At 35.5% G+C, this 24961-nt stretch overlaps 3 protein-coding genes and 1 long non-coding RNA gene across 7 annotated transcripts; 3 read left to right on the top strand and 1 right to left on the bottom strand.

The window, feature by feature from the left end:
* Positions 1–574: 574 nt before the first annotated feature.
* Positions 575–6185, top strand: LOC141656560 (AT-hook motif nuclear-localized protein 1-like). 4 transcript variants are annotated; one of them, XM_074463499.1, is made up of 7 exons: positions 721–804; positions 982–1014; positions 1137–1287; positions 3677–3735; positions 3965–4096; positions 5206–5367; positions 5736–6185. In XM_074463499.1, the coding sequence occupies exons 4-7, from the start codon at positions 3712–3714 to the stop codon at positions 6078–6080; spliced, it is 663 nt and encodes a 220-aa protein (XP_074319600.1). In that variant the 5' UTR covers positions 721–804; positions 982–1014; positions 1137–1287; positions 3677–3711; the 3' UTR covers positions 6081–6185. The 4 variants fall into 4 exon arrangements, with proteins under 4 accessions (XP_074319601.1, XP_074319603.1, XP_074319602.1 ...); XM_074463500.1 differs by lacking the exons at positions 721–804; positions 982–1014 and adding an exon at positions 575–654 and having other exon boundaries at positions 1125–1287; XM_074463502.1 differs by lacking the exons at positions 721–804; positions 982–1014 and adding an exon at positions 575–654 and having other exon boundaries at positions 1079–1287.
* Positions 6186–6410: 225 nt separating this feature from the next.
* On the bottom strand, positions 6411–7190 carry LOC141656561 (uncharacterized). Its single transcript, XM_074463503.1, has one exon. The coding sequence runs from the start codon at positions 7119–7121 to the stop codon at positions 6513–6515; it is 609 nt and encodes a 202-aa protein (XP_074319604.1). The 5' UTR covers positions 7122–7190; the 3' UTR covers positions 6411–6512.
* A 6024-nt stretch (positions 7191–13214) lies between these two features.
* Positions 13215–18912, top strand: LOC141656559 (peptidyl-prolyl cis-trans isomerase FKBP53-like). Its single transcript, XM_074463498.1, has 10 exons — positions 13215–13339; positions 13448–13521; positions 14428–14657; positions 14903–15036; positions 15762–16113; positions 16666–16969; positions 17261–17348; positions 17425–17466; positions 17567–17615; positions 18670–18912. The coding sequence occupies exons 1-10, from the start codon at positions 13327–13329 to the stop codon at positions 18749–18751; spliced, it is 1368 nt and encodes a 455-aa protein (XP_074319599.1). The 5' UTR covers positions 13215–13326; the 3' UTR covers positions 18752–18912.
* Positions 18913–21783: 2871 nt separating this feature from the next.
* Positions 21784–22289, top strand: LOC141656558 (uncharacterized). The gene is made up of 2 exons (XR_012548527.1): positions 21784–21923; positions 22085–22289. It is a non-coding gene; the product is annotated as an uncharacterized LOC141656558 (long non-coding RNA).
* The last annotated feature ends 2672 nt before the right edge of the window (positions 22290–24961 follow it).

Raw genomic sequence — 24961 nt, 5'->3', positions numbered from 1 at the left:
AGAGAGTTGAATAAGATGGTGATTTGGTGTTCACTACATTCCGTGGAGACTTCAATATTACACTCGACACTCCAGTGTGGGTAGGACACTACGATACTTCATTTTAGACCAAAAAACATAATTGTTTTTTCTTTTCTTTTCATAAAATAGACGAATCTGCCATTTAGACACGCAATCGTAAAGGATACTTCTAACCGAATCCGAACAGGTTTGGGGTTATGTAATGAGAGTACGTGCTCATATTCACGACTCTCTAATCCTTCCTCTATATTTTACTCCCTCCATTTTCCTATTTTCACCCCCATTTTCTCTTTTTGGCAAATTATTTCTTTTCACCTCATTTCTCTTCTTTTCTTATTTAGACATCCAAATGACAAAAGTATCCTTATCCCACTTGTGTATTTATAATATTTGTCATTACTTTTTCATTACTTTTTTATTCTTTAATCCATTTTCTATTATTAACAAGGTCCACTTGCTGCATCTCCTTCATTACTTTCCCATTTTTTAATCGATTTTCTTAATAATCGTGCAAATAGAAATGGGGTTAAATAAAAAAAATGGAGGGAGTATGAAAATAAAAGGAAAAAAAATAAATTATTTCAACCGATTTGACTCAATCGTTTCACACCGTTTATCTCGATTGACGCACTAGTCGCCTACCCCTCCGGGTTTTTCCGAATTTTACGTGGTACCGCTCATTTTTTCAAAACATGACTGGTATTTGACCTTGCAAATAAATCAAAGACGGCAAATAAATAGGGTGATACAAAAAGGCGGGATCTTTTAGTCTGTTGAATTCAAGTAAGAAATTTTCCTAATTTGATTTCAATAATTTCTGTACTTCTATCCAATTGATAACTGTACTCCATCTTAATCTGGTTAATTTCTTGATTATTTATTGATTTGATTTTGATTGTAATTGCTAAAGTTTCACATTCTTAGGGTTTTGATCTTAAATTAAATGCCTTATATTTGCAGATATATGATCAAGTTTCCATCTTTATTTATAAGGTAGTTTTAGTGAATTAGATTTTGAGTTTTACTGCTGTTTGTTGGATTTGAATTAGATTTTGAGTTTTACTGCTGTTTGTGGGATTTGAGTTTAGCTAAATTCATGGCAGCTTTCTTCTCAGGAGTAGAAGAAGAGGAATAGGGCTAAGCCTAAGAGGGTATTGGCCTGAATGCCTGATGGGTGCGGCCGAGGTCCGCTTTGTCGATTTCAGCTTGAGCCAGGCCTTTCCAATCAATAAAGATGGCACTTAAGCTATGAGTTTGAAAATCTAGGTAATGATGGAACTTCCCTGCTTGCATATTGGTGATCATTACTCAGTCTTATGACTAGTGTATTAGCCTGAACATAAGTTTGCTAATGCTGTTGGTAGTTTGTTACAGAGCGTAAATACAGTTTCGTGTTTGTGTTTAGGCGGGTCTATATCGTCCTCTTTATATGTCATATTGATGTTAATGATATGTGAAAGGTCTGGCTTTCGAGTAGAGTAAGAGTATTCATTTTTTCGCATTTTGAGGTGTGCGTTCACCCATGGACGGTTCTAAAGGATGATTCATGTCAGCCGACCCCAAATCATTTTGGGATTAAGGCTCTGATGTTGTTGTTGTTCTAGGAATCTTTCAAAGTAGTTATTGAATTTGTTAGCCGTGGGAGATTTCAGGATGGTACCATGATTAGGCCTTTATTATATTCTTGTTTTTCAAGAAATGTGATCATGTTTGTGTTAGAGTTAGACCGGAGATATTATATTTGAATCGAGATGCTGATATTGTATATTCCTGGGTTACCAGATTTGCTTAGTTTCAAAAAGCTCCCAATTGGGTTCGTGTGGCACTAGCCAAAACGCCTCCGTACATCTTATAGATTAGACACAGTATAGACTATAGATAAAATGCACCAAGCAAGACATACTGGCTACTGCTATGCAATTTCATAATTATTTTTCTTCTAATTCTTTGAGTTGTCCTTCAATTTACAATTATATTTCTGACTGTTTCTCATTTACATGTTAACCTCTCTAAAATCCATAAAAGGGTCTCGCTTTTAAAACTAAGTGAAAGCTGTTGTGTATCCTGGCTAATTTACAATCAGGATGGATGGTTGCATTTGGGGTGTAATTGTTTGCTTAATAAGGATAACCTGACCATATTTGACCATAATGTATTCTTTATGATTTTAAATGCATTGTTTGTCGGTTTTGAAATTTCTTTAAAGACATGTCATACATGTTCCTCTGGAAGCTAGTTATGGAGATTTCAAAATGATCTTAGAATTGAACGAAATTGCACGTAATACTTCCTTAGTTTCATGTTTTAAGTCGTCTTAGGAGTTAGGATGCTGCACAAAGATTAAGAGATTACTGAAAATGCTACAATATTAGTTTTCATGATAATTACCCTTGAAAATTGAAAAGGAATTATCATTCTTTCTCAAGCCTTATTTTTTCATAGATATTAAACTTTGGTTTGTAAAATTGTGCATTGGAATCTCATGGGAAATGAAAAATGTCAAATAATCTGGATAAAAAGAGGAAACCGGGCGAGGTTATGTATTAATGCAGTATCGGCATTGTGATGTGCTGGAATGTACATACTGCTCTTCAATGGACTACTGTCGAGTCATGAATCATTCCAAAAAAAATCATCATATATGTTGTTTTTACACTAATTTTTAGTGTAAAAATTCAAGTTATTTTTCATGTTAGACGGCTTTGTTCTTTATGTTATGACCTCCATTTTAAAGATACGTACCCACCATATACAAGTGTGCCTATATACCTTTCTCTTCAAAAAAAATAGCCGGTATCAGGTAGTATGGGTTAACTCGTGGAAATATCGTTAATATCGGAAGTATTTTGAGGTATCGGTTACCGTGGCATTAATTTCGACTTTCTTTTATGTTGGCGAAAAAAAATGTAACGGCTATATTTCAATTTTTTGAACGCAACGGGAACATACCCTGTTTGGATATATCATTAGAAGGCTGATACGTTACGTCAAGTACATTTTCTTCTACAAATAATATTGACGGGATTCAATTGATTAAGCTATCGCCTCTTTGAGGATCTTCTTGATCTCTTACCCAGTTTGTGTTGAACGATTGATGAAGTTTCCACATTTCTGACTATATATAGGACACCTACCACTGGGAAATTAGAGTACTTATATCAAAGATTTAGAATCCTGTACTACTAGTCAAATTCTAGAAACAATGGTTATACCACTACGTATGTTTCAAGGTAGCTATTGCTTTATAATTGGCTTTACAGCATTGTTTCATTTTTCTAGAAAATTGTTTGTTCTGACAGTCTGCCTTTTGTTGTGTGTTGGTGTAATGTGAGAGTTTGTGCAAAATTTTCAATTCCTTTTGTGGAGTCTCATTGCGCCTGAGAACGGCTTAATTTATCACTGAATCAAAATCTAATTTTGATTGTGGTCAATTCGGTAAAATTTAATTCAATGGTTAACTTAATGTCTCAATGAGATTGAATCTGATAAAATTCCAAATTTTTTCCCTTTTTTTCTGAAAATTTATTGATCTGAGACTCTCAGGTGCAAGTGTTCCATGACCATACTGTCACCGAATATCTGGTGTTCTTATATTTTCTTGAATTTGGTTGAGATAATGATGGATTACATTTGGATTTGGTTTAAAACTATTCAGGTCCTCTGTTATGTGGTACTCGCATCGCACCCTATATGATGATTGTGCCTGCAGGAGAGGTATGTTATCATTTCAACACAGTTCGCGTTCAGCTTAATATTCTCTTTAAACTTTGGTCTAAATTCTCACTATATGCTCTTATACTTCTATAGGAGGGTTGTTTAATCTTTTTAAGGGAACCTAGTTATCTAGATGTTAACCGAATTATTCACAATAAAATGCAAGTTTCATTTATCTGGATAGTTATTTATCTATTATGCTAAGGTACTCATACTTCTATGGCATCAGGATATCGCAATGAAGATCGCATCATTTTCTGAGCAAGAAATGCCTGGTATATGTGTTCTCTCTGCTACTGGTTCGATATCAAAGGTCACTATTCGTCAGCCTGGCTGTTCTGGAGTCACTGCAACACATGAAGTACGCCAGCTTTTTCTTATAATTTTTAATGGATTGTCATATTACTGTGCCTTTGTATAGTGTTTCTCGTAAGGATTACAATGGATCCTCGACCCTCTTCACATCCGCTTAATGACTTGGATCCTATAAACCCTATGGATCCATGTCTGAATCCGATACCGAGGGTCGAATTCGGATGCGTAAAGTTTGGGTCCTATGTATCCGTGTCGGATCTGGATTCATAGACGGTGAAACAGATGTCTTGACTCTTGATCTCATATTTGAGATCTACGAGCTCCAACAAAATAATCAAAATCTCACTGATCCCAAGTCCAAGATCGGGTTCAGATCCAGATCCGAATTAAATTGGACCTCGTGTTCCACGGATCTGGATCGAACATGATCTAGACCTTTACCATCCTACGAAGAACCTTCGGAAAAAAGACTAAATCAAATGCCCAAATGCTGTTTACCTGTGATGCTCGGACTCGGATACGAGGATCCGACACGGACACGGATCCGAGGGTCCGATCCTTGAAATCTAAAAAACAAGGACTCGGATACGAGGATCCTAATTTGAATTTGGACTCGGCTAATGTTTTATTTATTTGAAAATAAATTGATTATTAGTTAAAAAAGTCAAAGAAAAGAAAGGAAAAGTAGTTTTTTCATGTTTAACATGAATGAAGACTTTATTAGAGCATTAAAATTCATGTCAAGATCACTCTTGATATAGGGCTGCTGTACAAAACAGAGTTTAAAAACAACACTCTCACACCGATTTCTCATAGAAGGATCCGTCAAGGATCCATGTCCGGATCCGTGTCCGGATCCGTGTCCGGATCCTGTCCACCGGATCCTCAGGGTCAGGTGAAGAGTCCGAGTTACATCTAGATAACTAGGTGGACGGATCCTGTCCACCGGATCCTCAGGGTCAGGTAAGAAGCAACATTTGGACGGAAGAATGTGTAACACTGACATGCCTGTATTTTTCACTGATATGATGTAAAAACTCGGTTACATCTTTCTAAGGGAACCTAGTTATCTAGATGTAACTGAAGAGTCCGGATCCTTGTTATTCTTTTTTTTCCCGTTTGTGTGTATTAAATCTACCCCTTTTTGATATACAGGGTCGATTTGATATTATATCTTTGTCGGGATCTTTTATCACCTTCAATGATGGTGTACCGGGTACCAGAACTGGAGGCGTCAGTGTCTTCTTAGTCGGACCAGATGGCCGTGTCCTGGGTGGGATACTTGCTGGTTTACTTATTGCTGCTACCCCTGTTCAGGTAAACATTCATAGTCGCTTTTTCATTCGCTCCACCTTTTACCTTTACACTGAATATATGTTGGTTTAGAAAGATGCTATTGCTTGACAGTTTCCTAGAAACATTATACTGTGATTTGTGAGACCAACCGAACTGAACTATGATTCCCACCCATAGTAATATCAAAAAAATAAGTACCTTATAATACAGGTTAGTCTCATGATAACCTTATTAAGCTACCGTCTTACATGAGAAAATGTGTTCTGGAAAACTGATCTTTGATTTTTATAAATTTATCTAAGTCCTATAATGTCGGACATAAAGAACAACGAAAATGAAGTGATTTGACCTGGATACATCTTATGGTAATGTCTGTATTGAATTATTAGGTATTGCTGGGTAGTTTCAACTTTGACCGAGATCACCAGGAAGGTAATGATAACGAGGGCGAGTTTGATGAGGATGTGGGTGAGGACAAGGATGATGTCCCTTCAAAATTGGAGCCAAAAATGGACGAGAACAAGGACAAGGATGCTGGCAATTCAAAATTGGAACCAAAATTATTGGAGCCAACAATGGATGTGGATGAAGACGAGGGCGAGGATTCTGTCACTTCAAAATTGGCGCCTAATCCGGAACCAAAATTATTGGAGCCAGAAATGGACATGGATGAAGACGAAGGCGAGGATTCTGTCACTTCAAAATTGGATCTGAAATTGCAGTTTTTTGGCTAGCCCTTTGAGTTTTTACATCGTATCTGAATCAAAACTTTCACCTTTTTAGTTGGGTTCACAGAAAGTCTCGGCGTTTGTCCGGTAAGCGTAGTATTTTGCTTCTTACCACAAGGGTTTTTTCTATTTTCCCATTTTCCCAGAAAATTACAGGCATGTCAGTGTTACACATTCTTCCGTCCAAATGTTTTTGGAATAATGTTAATAAGTTAATTAGAGAAAGTTTGTTGAGAAGATTTTACTCTAATTATGGTAAATGTGAGTTTGTACATCTATTTTTCATGATTTATTCTCAACAAACTTTCTCTAATTAACTTATTAACATGAGCCATCATATACAACACAAGTACTAGTCAGTCTATGATGTTGAATGCAAAGTAGTCAAAGAACGGAAAAAAGTGGGTTTTTGGCTTAGCGACAGCGTAGAGGCCATCTTCATTCTTGGTCATATTCGTAGCTCGTCCGTAGTCTCTCTGCCCTCCATTCTCTGTTAATCTTGTTAATGAACTCCTCAACACGTCTCCGTAGCTCTTCACTGTCTTCTTCCTCTTCTTCTAATTCTTCTTCCTTTTCGCTATCTTCTTTCTCCTTGCTATTGTCTTCGCATTTATGATGATCTTTTTTTGTTGTCACTATTTCCGCAACTACTTCTGGGGTGGACTTTGCATAAGTAATAGTAGTTTCTTCCTTGGTTGCTTCCCTTTCGCCATCTTCCTTCACCTCACTATTGTCTTCGCATTTATGACCATCTTCTTTCGTTGTCGTTATTTCCACTACTACTTCCAAGGTGGACTTAGTAGTAGAAGTAGTAGTAGTAGTAGTTTCTTCCTTGGTTGCTTCAGCATAATTGTTGTAGTCATCATTCTGTACTATAACATTTGACTCTAAAGCCACCGGAAAGGGATAGCAATCGCTTAAATTAGCATTCAAATTCCGTTTAGAGCGATCAATGAGAAGAAGAACTATGATCACATTACAAAAGCAAAAGACGAAGTGAGAACTTGACGTAGCTTGAACTAAAACTTCTACCGCGGATTCTAACATGTTTCGGAGGAGTTGAGAAACAAGGCAAGGGCAAGGGCAAGGGCGAGGGCGAGATTGAGAAAGAAGTGAAGTGTTAAGTTGGAGAATGAAGGATTATGTTGTTTGGGATGGTCTTATATATGTAAGGAATGCTAATTGAAAAGGGAAAGGTGTGTTAAAGAAGCTCTTTGTTCCGAAAGCTAAGGGAAGTTTATAAGAAACAAGTGTAGTGTGGAAGCTAATGATAGTTTAACATGTGATTATTTGGTAATTACTCATTTCTTTAAGGTTGAATGTTCTTTGGGGAATTTGTTTGTTTGCTTTTGGGTAATATACTATTCTTTGGAAAGCTCCAAGAATATGCAACTTCAAGTCAACCAACTTTTTAAAGTCTTGCATTCACATTTCAAGTCTTTACACAAAATAGTTGGATAAGTGTAAATTTTGTGCATCTTTTGAGATTTACAAGTCTATGTAAAGTATGGTAATAACTCGGTTTTGAGATTTACAAGTCGGAGTAAATACAACTGGTCTTTTGTAAAACGATTTTACACTAATATTGTGTAAAACGGGTCCAAAAAACATGTAAATGGCCCATAGCCATAAAAAAAAAGTGGCTAAAATGATCTATTTGTGAATTTGAGGCTTTAAAAATGCTCCAATTACATACGGGGTATATAGCAACTATTTATGACATAATATTGGCTAGATTAAACTTATTAACAATGATTGTGATTTTCTCCCTATATATTTACGCAATTAGTCTTGCTGAAGACGGGTCGGAGCAAGTGACGGATAATGTCACTCACAAAACGAATAGGGGGGACAAGGTGGGGGCACTCCCATGTACTTCCCTCTCTCCTCTATTTGGGTCATTTGTGAGGGAAAATGATATCCGTCACTCCAAAGTGACGGATACGTGCCGTCACAAATGAGATTTTGTGATATTTACGGAGTAATATTTTATCTTAGACATTTTGATTTGAAATTCTTGGGTTATATACAAAGATCAAACTTTACTCGTACTATTTGTATATTTCAGGACATCTTGAACAAAATGTTATGCAGGCACGATAAATAATATACCAAACTTGAAAGTAGAAAAACCAAATTCAATTTTTAGAAAATTTCAATTAAACACATAATTTAAATATTGGGTTTAGTTTTTTTGATAATGTCATATCCAATCAGGAAGCAGCCATATCCTTATCAATTATCCTTTCTCTATTAGTATTAAAGCATTTGATGTTTAGTACAAGTTCTTGCGCAAAAAGGTTGATTAGATATTTATTTTAAAAACACAAGCACCACTCAATTCATAATTTGACTATTTAACAGCGAGTCTCATTATAGACGGGAGATATTCGTCTATAATGAGAGACGGGTCGGATCTTTCTCACAAAGAGGCAAGTGGAGGCTAAATGGTAACCTACTTGGTTTTCCACTTGCCTCTTTGTGAGAGGGACCCGACCCATCTCTTATTATAGACGGATATCCCCGTCTATAATGAGAATTTGTGGAATTTTTTGGCAAATTGGTGTTTATTAGCAAAATAATTAGGGAGTTGAGGTTGGTTTGAATCTATTTAGACTTATGGTGTCACGTCATCGGTTTCATTTTTTTCCAAATTTTAGGCAAAAGCCGCTAGTTTCTTAAGCGGCTTTGTCTCTTTGTCATTTTTTAGATAATAAATGTCATAAAGAACATGAAAAATAGAGAAATAGGGAAGCCGCTAACTTTCTTAGCGGCTTTGGTGGTTATTCATTTCTAGAATAGGTCACATCATCGGTGTTAGAAGGTGACGGTTTTTGAAAAAAAAATGAATAGTAAAGCGCTAGGTTTCTTAGCGGCTTTACTATTCACTTTTTTTTTTTCAGAAAAAAAAAAAAAAAAGTTTAAAAAAAAAAAAAATAGTAAGCCGCTAAAAAACTTAGCGGCATACCATAAAAACTTGAAAAAAAATAAAAACTGATGACGTGGACACCATAAGTCTAAATAGTTTCAAACCAACCCCAACTCCCTAATTATTTTGCTAATAAACACCAATTTGCCAAAAAAATTCGAATTTGTGACTATTTAAACTCTGTTTATTATTCTATCTATTTTTTATGCTCATTATGCGTATTTAAAAGAAAAACTGTATGAGATGTAAATTTCAACTCATAAAATTTTCGTACATCTAAAAATATCATTCCCAATTGTCTTTTCACTTTTATTAAGGGACGAAACTAGGACACAAGAAACATTTTACATCAACCTTCATAAATGAGCAGTTGGGACTGCAGTACATGACCTTAAGCCAAAGCTACATAGATGATAGATTGATGTTCATCAATATATTTTCTCTATAATTAATTTTCACCTAACTTGCCAACAATTTGCAGATTGGAGACATATATTTCACTAGGAAAAGAAATTTTACTTATATTAATTCTCTAGAGTAGAATAAAGTTTCTCATAAAACCGTTTCACAATTAAACATTGTAAAACCGTCAACAAAATACATTGATGCACTTTTAAGCCAAACAAGATAAGTAATGGAAGTTATTTGCATGGGTTAATTTGGGGTTAATGAATATGCCCGTTTTAAATGAGAATTTGTATTATGCAAATTAGCACATTATTTTACAATAACTTTACATTTGCCTAAAAAAGTGACCTTATGCTTTACTCCAACTCTCCAAGTTTCCAAGTAACAATACATGAAAATTTTGGGAGAATAGATAGTTCACCAACCATCTCAAAAGTGCAATGGCAAACTTTGTGTCGGAGAACATAACCTTTAACAAAACAGGTGTCGTATTTACAACGCTAAATACTTTCTCTAATTCGTTATATTTGATTAAAATACACATTTATACAAAGTAATAAAAAAAAAACAAATGACTCGGAAGGAAAATAAATTTGCTTATTTTGCACTTGGTGGTTTGGTGGAGTTTGTTTCAGGTACTGTTGTTTTCCTTACCAAATATGCTCCACTTCACCAACAACATAAGCATTTGGGTGCAAAGGATGAGTTAGGGTTTATTAGATGTTTGAATAATTAAATTTAATACATTTTTTTCCAATATGAAATAGTGTAAATGTTAGTACGATTAGGAATAGGCATAGTATCCTGATAACCTTAACCGATAAGAAATAAGAATACATATTTTTACTCAAAAAAAAAAAAAATTGGAGGATCTAAAGATTCTAAACTAGCTAGGTAGGTAGACAAACTTGTGAATTGATATTAACTCGTTTAACAAGGGAAGGCCATAATGCAACTCCAAAAAGTAATCTACGACTTATATTTACTTCAGCTTAGAAAATATTGTAAACAATATTTTATCGATCCTCTCATGGAAGTGAATGGCACATGACATTTGTCTCGCATATTTAAGAATGTATAACCAAACGTCAAAAAAAAAAAAAAAAAAAAAAAAAAAAAAAATGAAGCAAATTAATAATAATAATCTTCCCTGAATAAAAGAACAGGGAAATAAACTTATTATTACATACCACAAACAATTAAAATATTGTATCGAAAGAACTTGGTATTAAGATTCACACCATTATACTCCTAATCACAAATTATCTCAATAAAGTGAAGACTCTTTCTTTAAACTACATATGTGATATGCCTATGTGTATTAGCTACAAGTATAATTATCTACATGTATATATGAAATTGTAAATTCCACCATGATTCTAAAATACTTTTTCTGTTTCAATATTTGTTTACCTTTTATATTTAAGTGAGATGTATTTTAATTAAGGGTAAACAAATAATTGACACAGTAACGAGTTTTGTAAGTTTATTCATATGCATGGATAATCCTTAAATTCTCTTCCCTCCATTCTTTATTAACCTTATTAATAAACTCTTCAAATTTTTTCCTTAGTTCATCATCACTTACAATTTGATCTTCTTCTTCCTCTTCATCGTCGAGTCTCGCAATTTCCTTATCATATCCCTTCTTGCAATCTTCGGAATCCTTCTCATTTCCCCTCTCTTGAATAACATCTTTGATGAGATGGGTATTGCTTCTAACGTCCACATTTTTTGAGGGCGGCGTACATCTGACCTCCCTATAATTATGGACGGAGCTTGAAATGCTCAATTTCGAGCTCCTCCCTATGAGAAGAAAAATAATTATAACATTGCAAAAACAAAAGAGGAAGTGATAGTTTGATGTTGCTAGAGTTATCAACTCTACGGTCGTGTACAACATAGTTGTGAATAATTGATTGTTGTGTTTTCTTAGTGTAGAAATGTAGAGCTTATATATACAAACATAAAAACAGGGATTAGTTATTCTGTCCGTCTCAATTATTTATTTACTTTTGATTAAAGTATTGTAAATGTGTGCTATGGAAGTTATATATAATGATTAATGAAGTACTCCCTCCAATCCACACCAAAGGTAACGCTTACCTAAAACGGACGATCCACACCAAAGATAACATATCTTATTTGGCCCACAACATTACTAAATCTTATCTTTATTAATTCAGAAGACAATACTCAATCCAGGGCGTGCCACGTCATTAATTCAACTTTTTTTTTTTGGAAATACATGTTATGGTGGCACCCGTTAGTGTGCAATGTATTTATTTCTTCAGAATTTCGGCTATACAAATATGCGACAAATTCCGTCTTAGAAGAAATACTATGAAATAATACTATGAAATAATTTTATACATTCCGAATAAATGAAATTAATGACATATAAGCGGAATGAATTACAAATCGGAATAAATGAAACTAATTACAAATAAATGAATTACATAATTTTAAAAAAAAAATACATAATTACGAGAAGGAAGTACATTTAATTACGGGATTGAATTACATATAATGCGAATAAATTACATGCATAATTTTTAAAAACTAGATAATACGATATGTTTTAAAAAAAATATATCCTTTGTTATTTCCTCTTAAACCATTGAACGTGAACAAGTATTTGTAACAAGTTTAAACATTAATTATGTAGATCGCTGATTTAGACCAACTAGATAAGTACAATAGAAATGCAAAAAAAAAAAAAAAAATACATCAAAAAACATTAATACCGGCCCAAATACATACCCGTGCAATTTTGCACGGGTTTAAAACTAGTTATTCTTATACCCATTTCATATTTACACAAAATGTCGTTACATACTCCACATACCATCCCACAATTAAACCCTCAATTACATGGCTCACCTCTTTTTTTCTCTCTTTACCTTTACTTTTTCCACTTTTTCTTAAATACCCCATTTTTTTTCTATATTACATTTGGTGTGGATCGGAGGAAATATGACGGTAATGTTAATGGGTTAAGTCTTGGTGAGATGACACACAACTGCAATTTTAATTATGCAATAAAGAGTTATGTGTTCGTTGTCATGGATGTTGCTTTCACTACAAGGGCGTAAACACTAAACAATTACACAATGTATATGGCATGAAAAGTTAACTAATTACTTGTTCTTTGCATGAGGGAAATTATTTTATAGGTGTAAAACTTAAAAATTCATATATATGAAGAAACATATAATTTTTTTTTATAATGAGACATACTCCTTACTTATCAACATGACCAGGATAATAATATAAATCGTGTTCTTTTAGTAGTTATGTTAGAGAAAATAAAGCGATTTTTTGAAATATTCGTTGTACCAATTAGACCTGATAAAGTTGACTCGACCACTTTGTTCCGCCCCGTACCTGACCTAAATGTTTATTATTGTAAACTGATTATTATCCATAAATAACTTGTAATAGTTGAGTCGAAAATGACTCGAACCCAAAATGACCCGACCCGACCCAAATTCTTGCAAACTCGAATAAACTGAACGTGAATTGACCCGCCCAAACCCGACCCTATTAAAGGTCTATTACCAATCATTTGGTTACCCTTGATTAAACTATTTTTCAGAAAGAATATAAAAGTAAACAAATGAAACTGTCTCAACCCAAACCCGCCATGTCAAGCTCGTATTGTATCGGATCGGGTCACTATGCATCTAGATTTATTAATGGGCTAGTAGCCTAGTACTTATGTGGATCTACTGAGCCAATATTAATGGGCCAAAAAAAAATCAAATCCATGGCCATAAAAAATTAAACAAATAATCCATAAAAAAAATAAAAAATAAAAAAAAATTGACTAGGGCTCAAGTAGGGTTTTAGAACTTTGGACATTCAACTTTTCATAATTTTCGCCAACAAATTCTTCTACACTCTTCAACAAAAATGACATTTTGGGGTTTGTATTTTGCATCATTTTCTAAGTTTATAATGTTATTTATATTCAATTTGTTTGTAAATTGATGGGTTAATTTTATTTAATTTTGTTGGTTTGATTGAATTTCAGGGGTTGAAGTGAAACCAGGAAAACCCTTCACTTTGAATGGTGAAGAATTGGGTGGGCCCCTTATATTAACTCAGGTATTTTACTGGTTTTTTTGTTTAGTGTTGGATTTTTACCTTGTGGGTTTTGTTTACTTAGGTCTGATATTGTTGTTAGGGTGATTAATTTCTTGTTGTATGAATTTGCTTTCTGGGTTTTTAGTATATGATTGTATAGAAGTTATAGAGATATATGAATTGTGTTGTTTTGTGGGGAAATTGGGAAAAGATTTGATCTTTCGAGGCGGACGGGTTTTCAAATTGCAAAATCAAAATGTCGTCTTGAAAGCTTGTCTGTCTACCTTGTATGAATGTGATATATCTGGGTTTGTAGTATATGATTGTATAGAAGTTATAGGGATATATGAATTGTGTTGTTTTGTGGGGAAATTGGGAAAAGATTTGATCTTTGGAGGCGGACGGGTTTTCAAATTGCAAAATTGAAATGTCATCTTGAAAGCTTGTCTATCTACCTTGTATGAATGTGATATAGCTGGAAAAAATACGGTGTGGGGTTTGAGATAAAATCAAGTGTTAATATATTCCAGTCAAGAACCTTTAGTAATTAGTACTCTGTGTCAACTGTGTGAGATAATGAGGTCTTGTATATGGAGGCATACCCAAATTAGTGAAAGTTCAATATATATTGTAATATGTTTACGGAATTGTATCGAAAGTTGTGGGGTATTGGGACTCCACTTTTCAAGAGTGCCTACTCGCCTTCGTTATGATGAACTTACTAGGCTTTTACATCTGGCTCCTGCCAGATGAGTTTGTTCACGGTCCAATGGATTTATTTTGTGCTGTGGGTCAATTTGTTTTGCTTTTGAAGCTGTAACTTTGGCTCATGTCATTATAGAAAGTGATTGAATTACCTGCTGTGAGTTTTGGGATTTGATGAGTCAGTTCTGTGCATAAGCTGTTTCTTTGTTTGCTGTTTGTTAGGCGACATTGGGACTTGGCTCATCATCAAAGAAGAGCACACTTCAGGTTAATGTGGGAGATAAGAAGCCAATCTTTCTTTGCACTTTGTTGCCGGGGAAATCGGAGTGTTTCTCATTGAACCTTGAATTTGACGAGGAGGAAGATGTGAATTTTTCCGTTGAGGGGCCAACTAGCATTCACCTCTCTGGCTATGTTCAAAGACCGCAGCATGATGATGAGGATTGCGAACTGTATCCTTTTATATTTCTTATTTTCTACCTAATGAATTCTTATTCGAAATTGGCCACCCTCACCCTTGTCTAGTTAGTGGCCTTTTGTAAGGCTGCCTGGTAGGCATTGTTGAAGTCTGCTAATATGACTGGACTTGTTAAGATGCCATACATGGCTGTCTTCGAACAGAAATCAGGTCATTTCTAGGGTTATTGTCTTATTGATTACAAAATCTAAAAAGTTTTCCTTAACCAAGGATCCTTAGTGATTGTTGTGGAGAAGATATTGCTGAGACCGAGTCAGAAGATAGTGAATTTGAGTCTGAAGATGATTATGAGAATGATTTCATCAATGATGATGACATGCCCATGCATCCACCACCTGCTCGCAACAAAGGAGGTATCTTACGCTATGAAATATTTTAGTTTTTATTAATATAGTCTTTGTGTTGCTAACACAAGGGTAAGGCTGCGTACATCCGACCCCCCCTTACCCCGCAATTTGCGGGAGCCATTGAGGCACTGGGGTAATGTTGTTGTTGTTGTTGTAGCGTGCAAATCAGTTCTTCTGTTTGAGGCCGCTTTTCCCTTCCCGTGTTTTTTGGCACCAGAGCTTTACGACTTGGTTACTAATCTTTCTCCACTAAAAAGAAGCTTTTGTATGTCCTCTTCTGTTAGCTGTTGTCTCAACTGTGTAAAGGCTTCATGTGGTGACAACCCATAGCTGTACCACGTGTTCTTTTTTGTAGGGATATTCAGAAACATTATCTGGACAAATTTATGTTGCATGTAGCAGGTTTGCTACTTGCGATTGTGCAGTGGGTTGGCTGTTGTTAGAAATTTCATCGTAATGTTGCTAAGTACTAAGGCTGTTTGATGGCCTTATTGTGGCCTGCTGTTTCGAGTGACGAAGCATATTTCCCCGCTTAGAAGCCCTCTGTTCATTCTGTAATGTTGTAGGTGCTGTATTTGTTTCTCAACGTACTTAATTGTGAATCATGGATAATTGATTTCTTATTTTTTAGTTACCAAAAATGGTATCATAATATGTTGATTGCATGTTGATTATTGTGGTTGAATCAAGAAAGCCTCCATGTTTCTGATATATTCCGTTGATAATTATAGTTGTTATCGAGGAGATAGAGGATGATGATGATGAACCTGTAAGTAAAAAAAGTGGAAAGAAACAAGTTAAGAAGAAGAAAGAGTTACCCACGTCTACGGATGATGGGAAGGCACAACTACAAGTTGTTGTCAAGGGAAATACTGGTGACATAGAGTTGGAGAGTGAAGATGAAGATGGGTTTCCGATATCTTCGTCAGGTCATGATAAATCTAGATTTTCTGAACTTCAAGCAAGCACAGGAAGTAAAACAGCAGACAAACTGAAGACAAAGAAAAAAGAGGATGATGTTGAATCTGCTACCAATTTGAAACGGAAGATTGATGCCATGGATCAAGATCAAGAACCAAAAAGGTTAGTTGGATTATTCTCTACTTCAATAGTCATTACTAAATTGTTGCGAGGCAAGGTTCATTGTGCATTCAGAATAATTTCAACCATAAGAGGAGCTTTTTCCCTCTTACCCTACCTACAAACGGAAGATTGATGCAATGGTGTTTTTATCCAAATATTTCGTATGTTGGAAGGAGCTTTTTCCCTCTTACCCTACCTACAGAAGAAATTTTAACCCCTCCACCCCATCCCCTTCCCCTTCCAAATCCTTTTTCGAAGCAAGGTGTTACTGTTGGAAATTTACAGCTATCTGCTAACATGCTTGGATATGTTTATATATTCTACTTCCTGTTGGTGACTCGTTCTTTCAGAACGGGTGATCTGTATGAACTTTGTGGTTCTGCAATTTGGTTTAAGGAATTGTTCCACGGGTTAACTAATTGCCCTGTGGCAAATTGCCAATTCAATTTTGTTACTACGTGATAGCTAATGATGATGGAGTGTTTCCTATGCGTTGTTAATTAACCGGCGGATCCGTATCTGTGGGCTTATGTTCCTGATTTTTTTTACCAGTGAGGGTGATGATGCAATTGATGGAGATGCGTCTGAGGACAAGAAGAAAAAGAAGAAGAACAAGAAAAAGAAAAAGGCTAAGGTGGAGATAGATGAAACGGTGGCAAATACAAACCAAAATGCTGGTGAAGTTGCAAATGTAAAGAAGGGGGATAAGGTAGAAAAAAAGACGCCTGAAGCTGTTAAGGATACAAAGCAATCGAAGGATAAGCCAGCCAAAGCTCGAACTTACTCTAATGGGCTTATTGTAGAAGAGATTGAAATGGGTAACCCAACCGGGAAAAGAGCATCACCTGGAAAGAAGGTAACTTAGAAAAAAAAATGTCTAGTTACTGCAAAACGATGTTCTTGGATATGTAACAAAAATGTTTTTATGATGATACTCTCCGGTCTAAAAAACGTTCTCTGATTCAAATTAGCAATTTACCGTTCTGTGAACTAAATAAATTTCGTTGTCTGCGGTCGTGTAGAATTAGGCTACTAAGATGTGACACTTCATGAAAAGGACGCAAGAAGGCTTCTCTATGGGGCTGTGAACAATGAAGTATGTTGTGTGAATGTGTGATCATTGTAATCTTCTTACTTGAACGTGCAGATAAGTGTACGCTATATTGGAAAGCTGAAGAAGACTGGGGAAATCTTTGACTCTAACATTGGCCGAAGTCCTTTAAAGTTCCGTCTAGGTGAAACTCATGCCTTAGTCTGATACTGTTGGACAAGTTTATATTGTGTCTCTCCTAATAGTTTTTCATTGCTTAGGTGTTGGACAAGTGATCAAGGGGTGGGATGTCGGTGTCGAAGGTATGATAGAATCCTTTAGTCCTTTGTGTTTTTTGTTGTTTTTATATTGAGGTTACAATTGTATTATGCTCGTATTTGTGATATACCGTCTGATTCTCAGGAATGCGTGTTGGAGATAAAAGAAGGCTTACCATTCCACCTGCAATGGGGTAAGAATTATCCAATAACTTCACTTTCTCATGATGATTTTTACTATAACACGATTTTTTTTTACATATTTTTTTTTTTTTAAATTAGTAAGATTTACGTGTTTCAATTCTGTTGCTGTTGTATCCGCGATTTTATATATTGTTGTCACTCGATCATAACCGTTAAGTAATGGTTTTAAAGGGTATTGTGAATTTTGCGACCATTTTGATACAATGTCAGCAACAATTATTAGCTCATGGCCAAATGGCCGAGGTCAGGGCTGGTCAGTTCTATATATAGTACCCAGGGTTAGACCTGGCAAGTCTGACCCGACCCGATACTGACCCGATTAAATTGATGACCCGACAATTATTAAGCTTAATTTTGATCAAAATGAAAGTGATTTTGTGTTTAGAATGATATGTTTGACTTAGTTATGAATTAATTAAACCAAATAATAGGTTAAAAACTAAATTTAATGGTAAAAAATTATAGTAATGCGATTAAGTTACCGGACCCGACCCAAACCCGACCCAAACCCGACCCGACCCGACACATCATTTAACCCGAAATTACCCGACCTGATAACGACCCGACCCGACTCGACCCGATATGACCCGAACCCAATATGACCCGACCCGATGTGACCCGACCCAAACCCGACCCGACTGACCCGATTGCCACCTCTACCCAGGGTCCTCGGCCCGTAAACCTTTAGTGCTTGAAAAATTCATAATCTTTTGTTTTTTTTTTTATTTTTTTTTTTTTTATAATGAGCTCTAGATTTTCAATCCATTACTAACTACTCTTTTTAGATCCATCAGCATGATGTTATTAATGATATTTTGATGAAATAGACATTTTTTTTGAGAAATTTATTATGTTAGTCATTATTTTTTGTGTAATCACATTAACAACTTGGAAATGGGACGTTTGAAGGAATTATCGTGTTCTAATGTTTTAGATCCATCAGCATGATCTTAATGTCTTCATCCTTCATCAATTTTAGGTTAAACAATGAATGTCTTGATAAATTCTAGTTTCTTTGATTAATGGTGATCCGTTTTTATGCAGTTATGGCCCTGAAGGTTCACAACCCGGGATTCCACCCAATGCATGGTTGGTCTTCGATGTCGAGTTGGTTGACGTCGCTTGATACACCCCCGTCTTGCTTTGAGAACCAATGTTGGTATCCCATTTTTTTGGTCGGACTTTACTATGTACTTAAAACGTCTGCTAAAATTTTGTTATGAGTAAACGATGTGCAATTATGCACAGAGGCGGTTCGTTCGGTTTACCTGAAGCCCGAGATTTAAATTGTGCCAATTGATTGTCTTCCTACATCATGTCAAGACCTTTAACTGAATTTAGGACCAAAGAACAGAGTAGACCTCGTAACAATATTCAGTACTGAATCCTACACTTTTACAGTACATCTTGCACTCTTTCGCTTTTTTTTCCACTACTGCCCCCCATCTTAAAAAAATCCTCTCATTTCTCATCCTCCGTAACCAATTTGTTTATAATTTATAATTAAAATATCCTTTACTAAATAGTACTTTTGAAGCACTTAGTATTTATTATACGAGTTTAACGATCTTTGAGAACACCATAACTGTATCTATAATATTCTTCATCTTTAATCATGGGTTGTGCTTTTTCACATACGGATTTTACTCTTTCACATACGTTTTTTTTTACCATTATGCCCTTGTCATTTCCTCCCTCCCTTGTCCAAATGATTTTTCTCAACTCCCTTCCCGTTTCGCCTCACTCCGGACGACCTCGGTTGACCCCATTATTGCCCTCCCTCTACTCTCCCTTCCCCAAATTTGTTTCCTTCAAATTACTTTGATGTTTCGGGTAGAGCTATTACCGACTTAGAAGAAAAATACTAACTGGCGGCATGTTTTCATATTGTTAAGGCCTTAAGGGCGTATCGTCTCCTGCAAAATTTTTTCTACTTTGTCGGCCTTAAACAATTTTGGTTCCTGCAAATACTTTGCTACTTTGGCAGCATGTGTTCATAATGTTGTATAATTGTAGGTAACAATACTTGCAGGAGGTTTGGATGTTATTTAATCAACACAAATTCTCATTGAAGACATGACATATCTCCATATCCGCTAATGGCAAGACGGATACCATTTTACCTCACAATGTACCCACTTTTTCTCTCTCTGCAACACTATTCACGTGGTCCCCTTTCTCCACTAACCCATTTTGTAACCATTTTATCTCACAAAATATCCGTCACAAATGGTAACCCGTCACAAGGGAGACCAATTGTTTAATCAATTTGCACGAGGTTTATCTTTGGGATTTTTTGTTTCAATTTGCAAGAATTTAGTATCATAACCCTAATTGATAATACCTAATTGATAATAACTGCTAAACAATTATCAATATTAATTGTCATTAATAAACCCTAATAATTTTAACAAATCATATTATTAATTTACTAAACAACTAAATTAGTTCACTAATTGCAGAATTATGATCCATTATTGAAATTGATTCGGTTTTAGGGAAGAAGGTACAGAGTTAATTTGTTTAAGTTTAGTAGAAAGGGTATGATATGGAAAGATAATGAAAATATGGATGTGAAAGAGTAAAATGTGAAAAAAGTAATTCCATGTCATCTTCATTGACGATTAGAGCTTTCAAGATATAAAATTAAACTTAAGAAGCACATAAGTAAATAAACAATGAGATTAATTTGTCATTCACGATTAGAGCTTCCAAGATATAATATTAAAACATTAAGAGCCACATAACTAAATAAACAACGAGATATTCGTCTTAGACATTATCAACAATCATTATTATCAAATTGGGTTTCAACAGACCCGGCTCGTCCACATGCAACCCGATTTACGTCCAGGGGTCAAGATTAACCTGGACTGCCCCTAATCAGCTCTACGATCCTGTTCGTTTGGACTGAAACTGTTTGAATTGAACTGAACTTAGCTTAACTTAATTGAGCTGAACTGAACTTAACTTATTGTAGCTAAACTTAACTGAATTAAGAATTAATTTGTGAATAGAAAAGCTAAACTGAATTGAATAGAGCTAAAATGACTGAAGTAAGCTAAAATTAAGCCCCATAAAATATGGCCTACGTGCCAGCTTAGTGGAGTTAATAGATTAAGCCAATTTCACGTGGTTTGCAACCTGTGGCTAGTAGTATTGATAGATAAGATGAACTCTGGAATTATTGTTCAAATAATTTGATATCACTGTTCAAATAATTTGATATCACTCAAGTAGACCTGGTAAAATTATACCGAATCCGAAAAACCGATCGAAAATACCCGAATCGACACCTGACCATACACCCGAAAGGTATAACTGAACTTTATCCCGAAACCTGAATCGACCTGAATTGATTCGAAATCGAACCGAATTTGTAATATCCGAAATAGACCCAAGATCGAATGAATCGAACTGTTTCAACCTGAATTGTTTTAATCCGAACCGATATATACCTGAACCGATTTCAACCCGTACATTGATGACAGAAACTCAACATTGAAACCCGTAATGACCCGATTGTACCTAAGCGTCACATTTAGGGTGTCTGTTTGTACATGAGTGTCACCCCTTTGACGTCAATGAATTAATATTATACCGTAGTTATGCAAAAAAAAAACATTATTTATTTCTTTTTTTAAAAAAATTATTCGTCTTATATCCAATCTTTTGAATAAAGACCTAATCCTTTGACATCTGATCCGATTATGACCTGACTCGAATCTCATCTGCTCTGATATTGACCCGACTCGAACCTTATTTGCACCGATATTGACCCAACTCGAACCTGAATCAACCCGAAATATCTACAACCGATTAAAAGTAAAAACTGAATTCAACCTGAATTGAACCGAACTGAAATCGAAAAAAAAGATAAACCGAAAGAACCCGAACCGAAACTGATCCGATTGACCCGTTTGCCACCTCTACACTCAAGTACCTGACCCGTCACCCGAACTTGTTCCAATGCCAAATTACCCGATCCAAATATTTATTCTTTCAAAGTTCAAACTGATTATTATCCAAATAACCCAACCCAAAATAACCCGATCGAATGTAAAACCAAAATAACCAAATTCAATTGACCCATATGCCAAGTCTAAGTACTGCTATATTGTTTCTCTGTAAATAGAGGCACACAAATGAGTTATTTCCAAATACTACTACCACAACACACAAAATATAATTAAATCTAATTTTTTAATACAACATTGTTGATTGTGAGAATGTCTCCTACTTCATACAACTTGAAGCCGAGTATTGGTTTTACTCTATTTGGACCAACACCTTCCCAGGTACTACTATCAATTTAGTAATTTATACATTTTTCCGTTTCAATTATTTATTTACCTTTTTTTTAAAGTAATGATAGATAGTACAAGATAAAACTAAAATAAATTAAAAATGTAAATGTTCATATACTTACTCGAGAAGTTGTTCGTTGGTTTGCATGCAGGTCGCTAACCATGGGGAAAATGCTTCTGCTCCGGTCTGATCCGGCATTCCGGCCTTTAGAATCTAGAGCAACCATGCACGATCACGATCTACATTTATTCTAAGTTTCTATGTGTCAAGTTATATACGTCTTTTGTTCTTGTGTTTTTTTTTTCTTTGTTTGTCAATTCTCGTCTTTAATTATAATAAATAAATTCTAAAGGCCATTGTCTTTGTTATTTTATATAAATCGTCCGCTGATAGTCTAATACGACCTATTAATATGTGATTAAAAATTATTTCCGGTATCCTACCGTTTCTAGGTCTTACAAAATACCCCGAATGGTGCCGCAATTTATCCTACGTCTTCTTATGTTATATACTGTTAAACATAATTAGCACAATAATCTTCTATTTTGTGTGTCTTTCATAAGCTTCAAGGCAAGGCTTTATATAGAAGCCAAGAAGGTGAAGAGGTAGGAAGGTGAAGGGGTAAAGCTTAGGAAGGTGAAGATGTGACCATTCCTCTTCCCCAAATACAAATATTAAGACTACTAGCTTTAAGACTTCTATTAATCCTATTACCCTCCCGCAATCGTAAAGGCGATCAGACATAAGTTTAACTTTACGATTGGAGAATTACAATAAAAGCATAATCAATAAAAAAAAACATCTTCATCTCGATCTCTCTTCGGAAAATCTTCTCATCTTCACAGGGTGGTAAGGGGTGCGTATAGGACTCGCCAGACAATTTTCATTGCGTATAGGACTCGCCAGACACTTTTCATTTGCGTAACTCGCCAGTTTTTCGTGCGTAACTCGCCAATTTTTTTTCTGTGCGTATTGGTCTCGCCAGACAATTTTCTTGCGTAACTCGCCAGTTTTTTCGTGCGTAACTCGCCAGTTTTTTCAGTGCGTATTGGTCTCGCCAGACAATTTTCTTGCGTAACTCGCCAGTTTTTTCGTGCGTAACTCGCCAGTTTTTTCAGTACGTATTGGTCTCGCCAGACAATTTTCTTGCGTAACTCGCCAGTTTTTTCGTGCGTAACTCGCTAGTTTTTTTCAGTGCGTAACTCGCCAGTTTTTTCAGTGCGTAACTCGCCAGTTTTTTTCAGTGCGTAACTCGCCAGTTTTTTCAGTGCGTAACTTGCCAGTTTTTTCAGTGCGTAACTCGCCAGTTTTTTTCGGTTCTGATGAGGGTACAATAGTAATAGGTGGTACATCAATCACTTCATTTTCAGGAAAGACGGGAGGGACATTTTGCATTAAGCTATCAGAGTTGTTCCCTGGTTCGTCAGTGGAAAAATCAAGGGTATTTTGGGTTTCAGCATTAGGTGGCTTACGCTTATCTTGTAAATTATTTGATGCACAGACCAAACTAGGAATCGATTCGACTCTGGTGCATTTCTTACTGGTGGCACGAAGAGCCTGCTTGACTGCCATTTCATATTCCAAAAAATTAAAAGAGCTTTTGACTGCTGTCAATGGGAACTGAGAAGACGGTGAATGGTGTACAGAAGCATGGAATTGCTTCAAAAATTCCAGCTGAGGCACATCCACTGTCCGAAGAACCAACTGAGATAGCGTCCAATATCAACTATCATGCCAAATTCACCCCTCATTTTTCCCTTTGAAGTTTGAGCCTGAGCAGGCGTTCTATGCCACTGCTGAGAGTGTTCGTGATCGTCTAACTCAGCAATGGAACGAGACCTATGCTCACTTTCACAAGACTGATCCAAAACAGACATACTACTTGTCTATGGAGTATCTGCAAGGACGAGCTCTGACAAATGCTATTGGGAACTTGAACATTCAAGATGCTTATGCTGATGCGTTGAATAAGCTTGGCCATCAGCTTGAGGAGATTGTCAAATTGACATCACCATTTGTGGACGATTTTTTTTTTTTTTTTTTTTTAGAAAACAGAAATTATTATTTGTGGTTGAAAATCCTACCGGTGGGTGTAAATTTTCGGCCACCCACCGGTAAGAATGCGGAAGCGGTTTATAGAGACCTCAAGAACGAGGCTCTGATACCATGTTAAACATAATTAGCACAATAATCTTCTATTTTGTGTGTCTTTCATAAGCTTCAAGGCAAGGCTTTATATAGAAGCCAAGAAGGTGAAGAGGTAGGAAGGTGAAGGGGTAAAGCTTAGGAAGGTGAAGATGTGACCATTCCTCTTCCCCAAATACAAATATTAAGACTACTAGCTTTAAGACTTCTATTAATCCTATTATATACTTATACTTGTGTTTCACCGAGATTTTCTCGGCTTTGAAAATTCGAACTTGATTACATGGCTGCTTGCCATGCTTCCAAACGAAAAAGGTACAGTGGTAAAAACAAGGATTTGTAAATGGACAATGATCGTAAACTGATATTTAGAGGACTTTAGTTAAATGTTGATAAATTCACATGACCAAATTAATCTATTAATTTTTAATATCAAACCCGTGTACATATGTCTTTGATTAAATAAGGGTCAAACAAATTAAGGTACTAAGAAGCTATCCACTTAATGTATTATACAACCGGTTGTATATACAACTTATTCAGTGTTGTGGAGCTTTGTTACAAAGTTGTCGAGCTATATTAACAAAATTATCGAGTTATGATACAAAGTTGTTGAGCTTAACAGAATAACTATTAAGCTCAATAACTTCGTAAAATAGCTCAATAACTAGTAAAATAACTCAATAACTTTGTGTGAGAGCTCGATAACTTTGACGCGGTTGTACATAGCTATTATAAAACTAGTTGTAGGATAGTATTTGTGGAAGCTATCGGGTATGTTGATAAATTAACTTTTTTTTTTTTTTTTTTGTCAGAAGGAAAAAGATTGCTTAACTTAAGGTATAGCGGTGGCTATACCATGAGCAATCCTATTATTAACTTG

This window comes from Silene latifolia, chromosome 5 (genome assembly GCF_048544455.1).
Source record: "Silene latifolia isolate original U9 population chromosome 5, ASM4854445v1, whole genome shotgun sequence".
Taxonomy (NCBI): Eukaryota; Viridiplantae; Streptophyta; class Magnoliopsida; order Caryophyllales; family Caryophyllaceae; genus Silene; species Silene latifolia.
The sequence above is the reverse complement of the archived record's forward strand: the minus strand, read 5'-3'. Positions and strand labels throughout refer to the sequence as shown.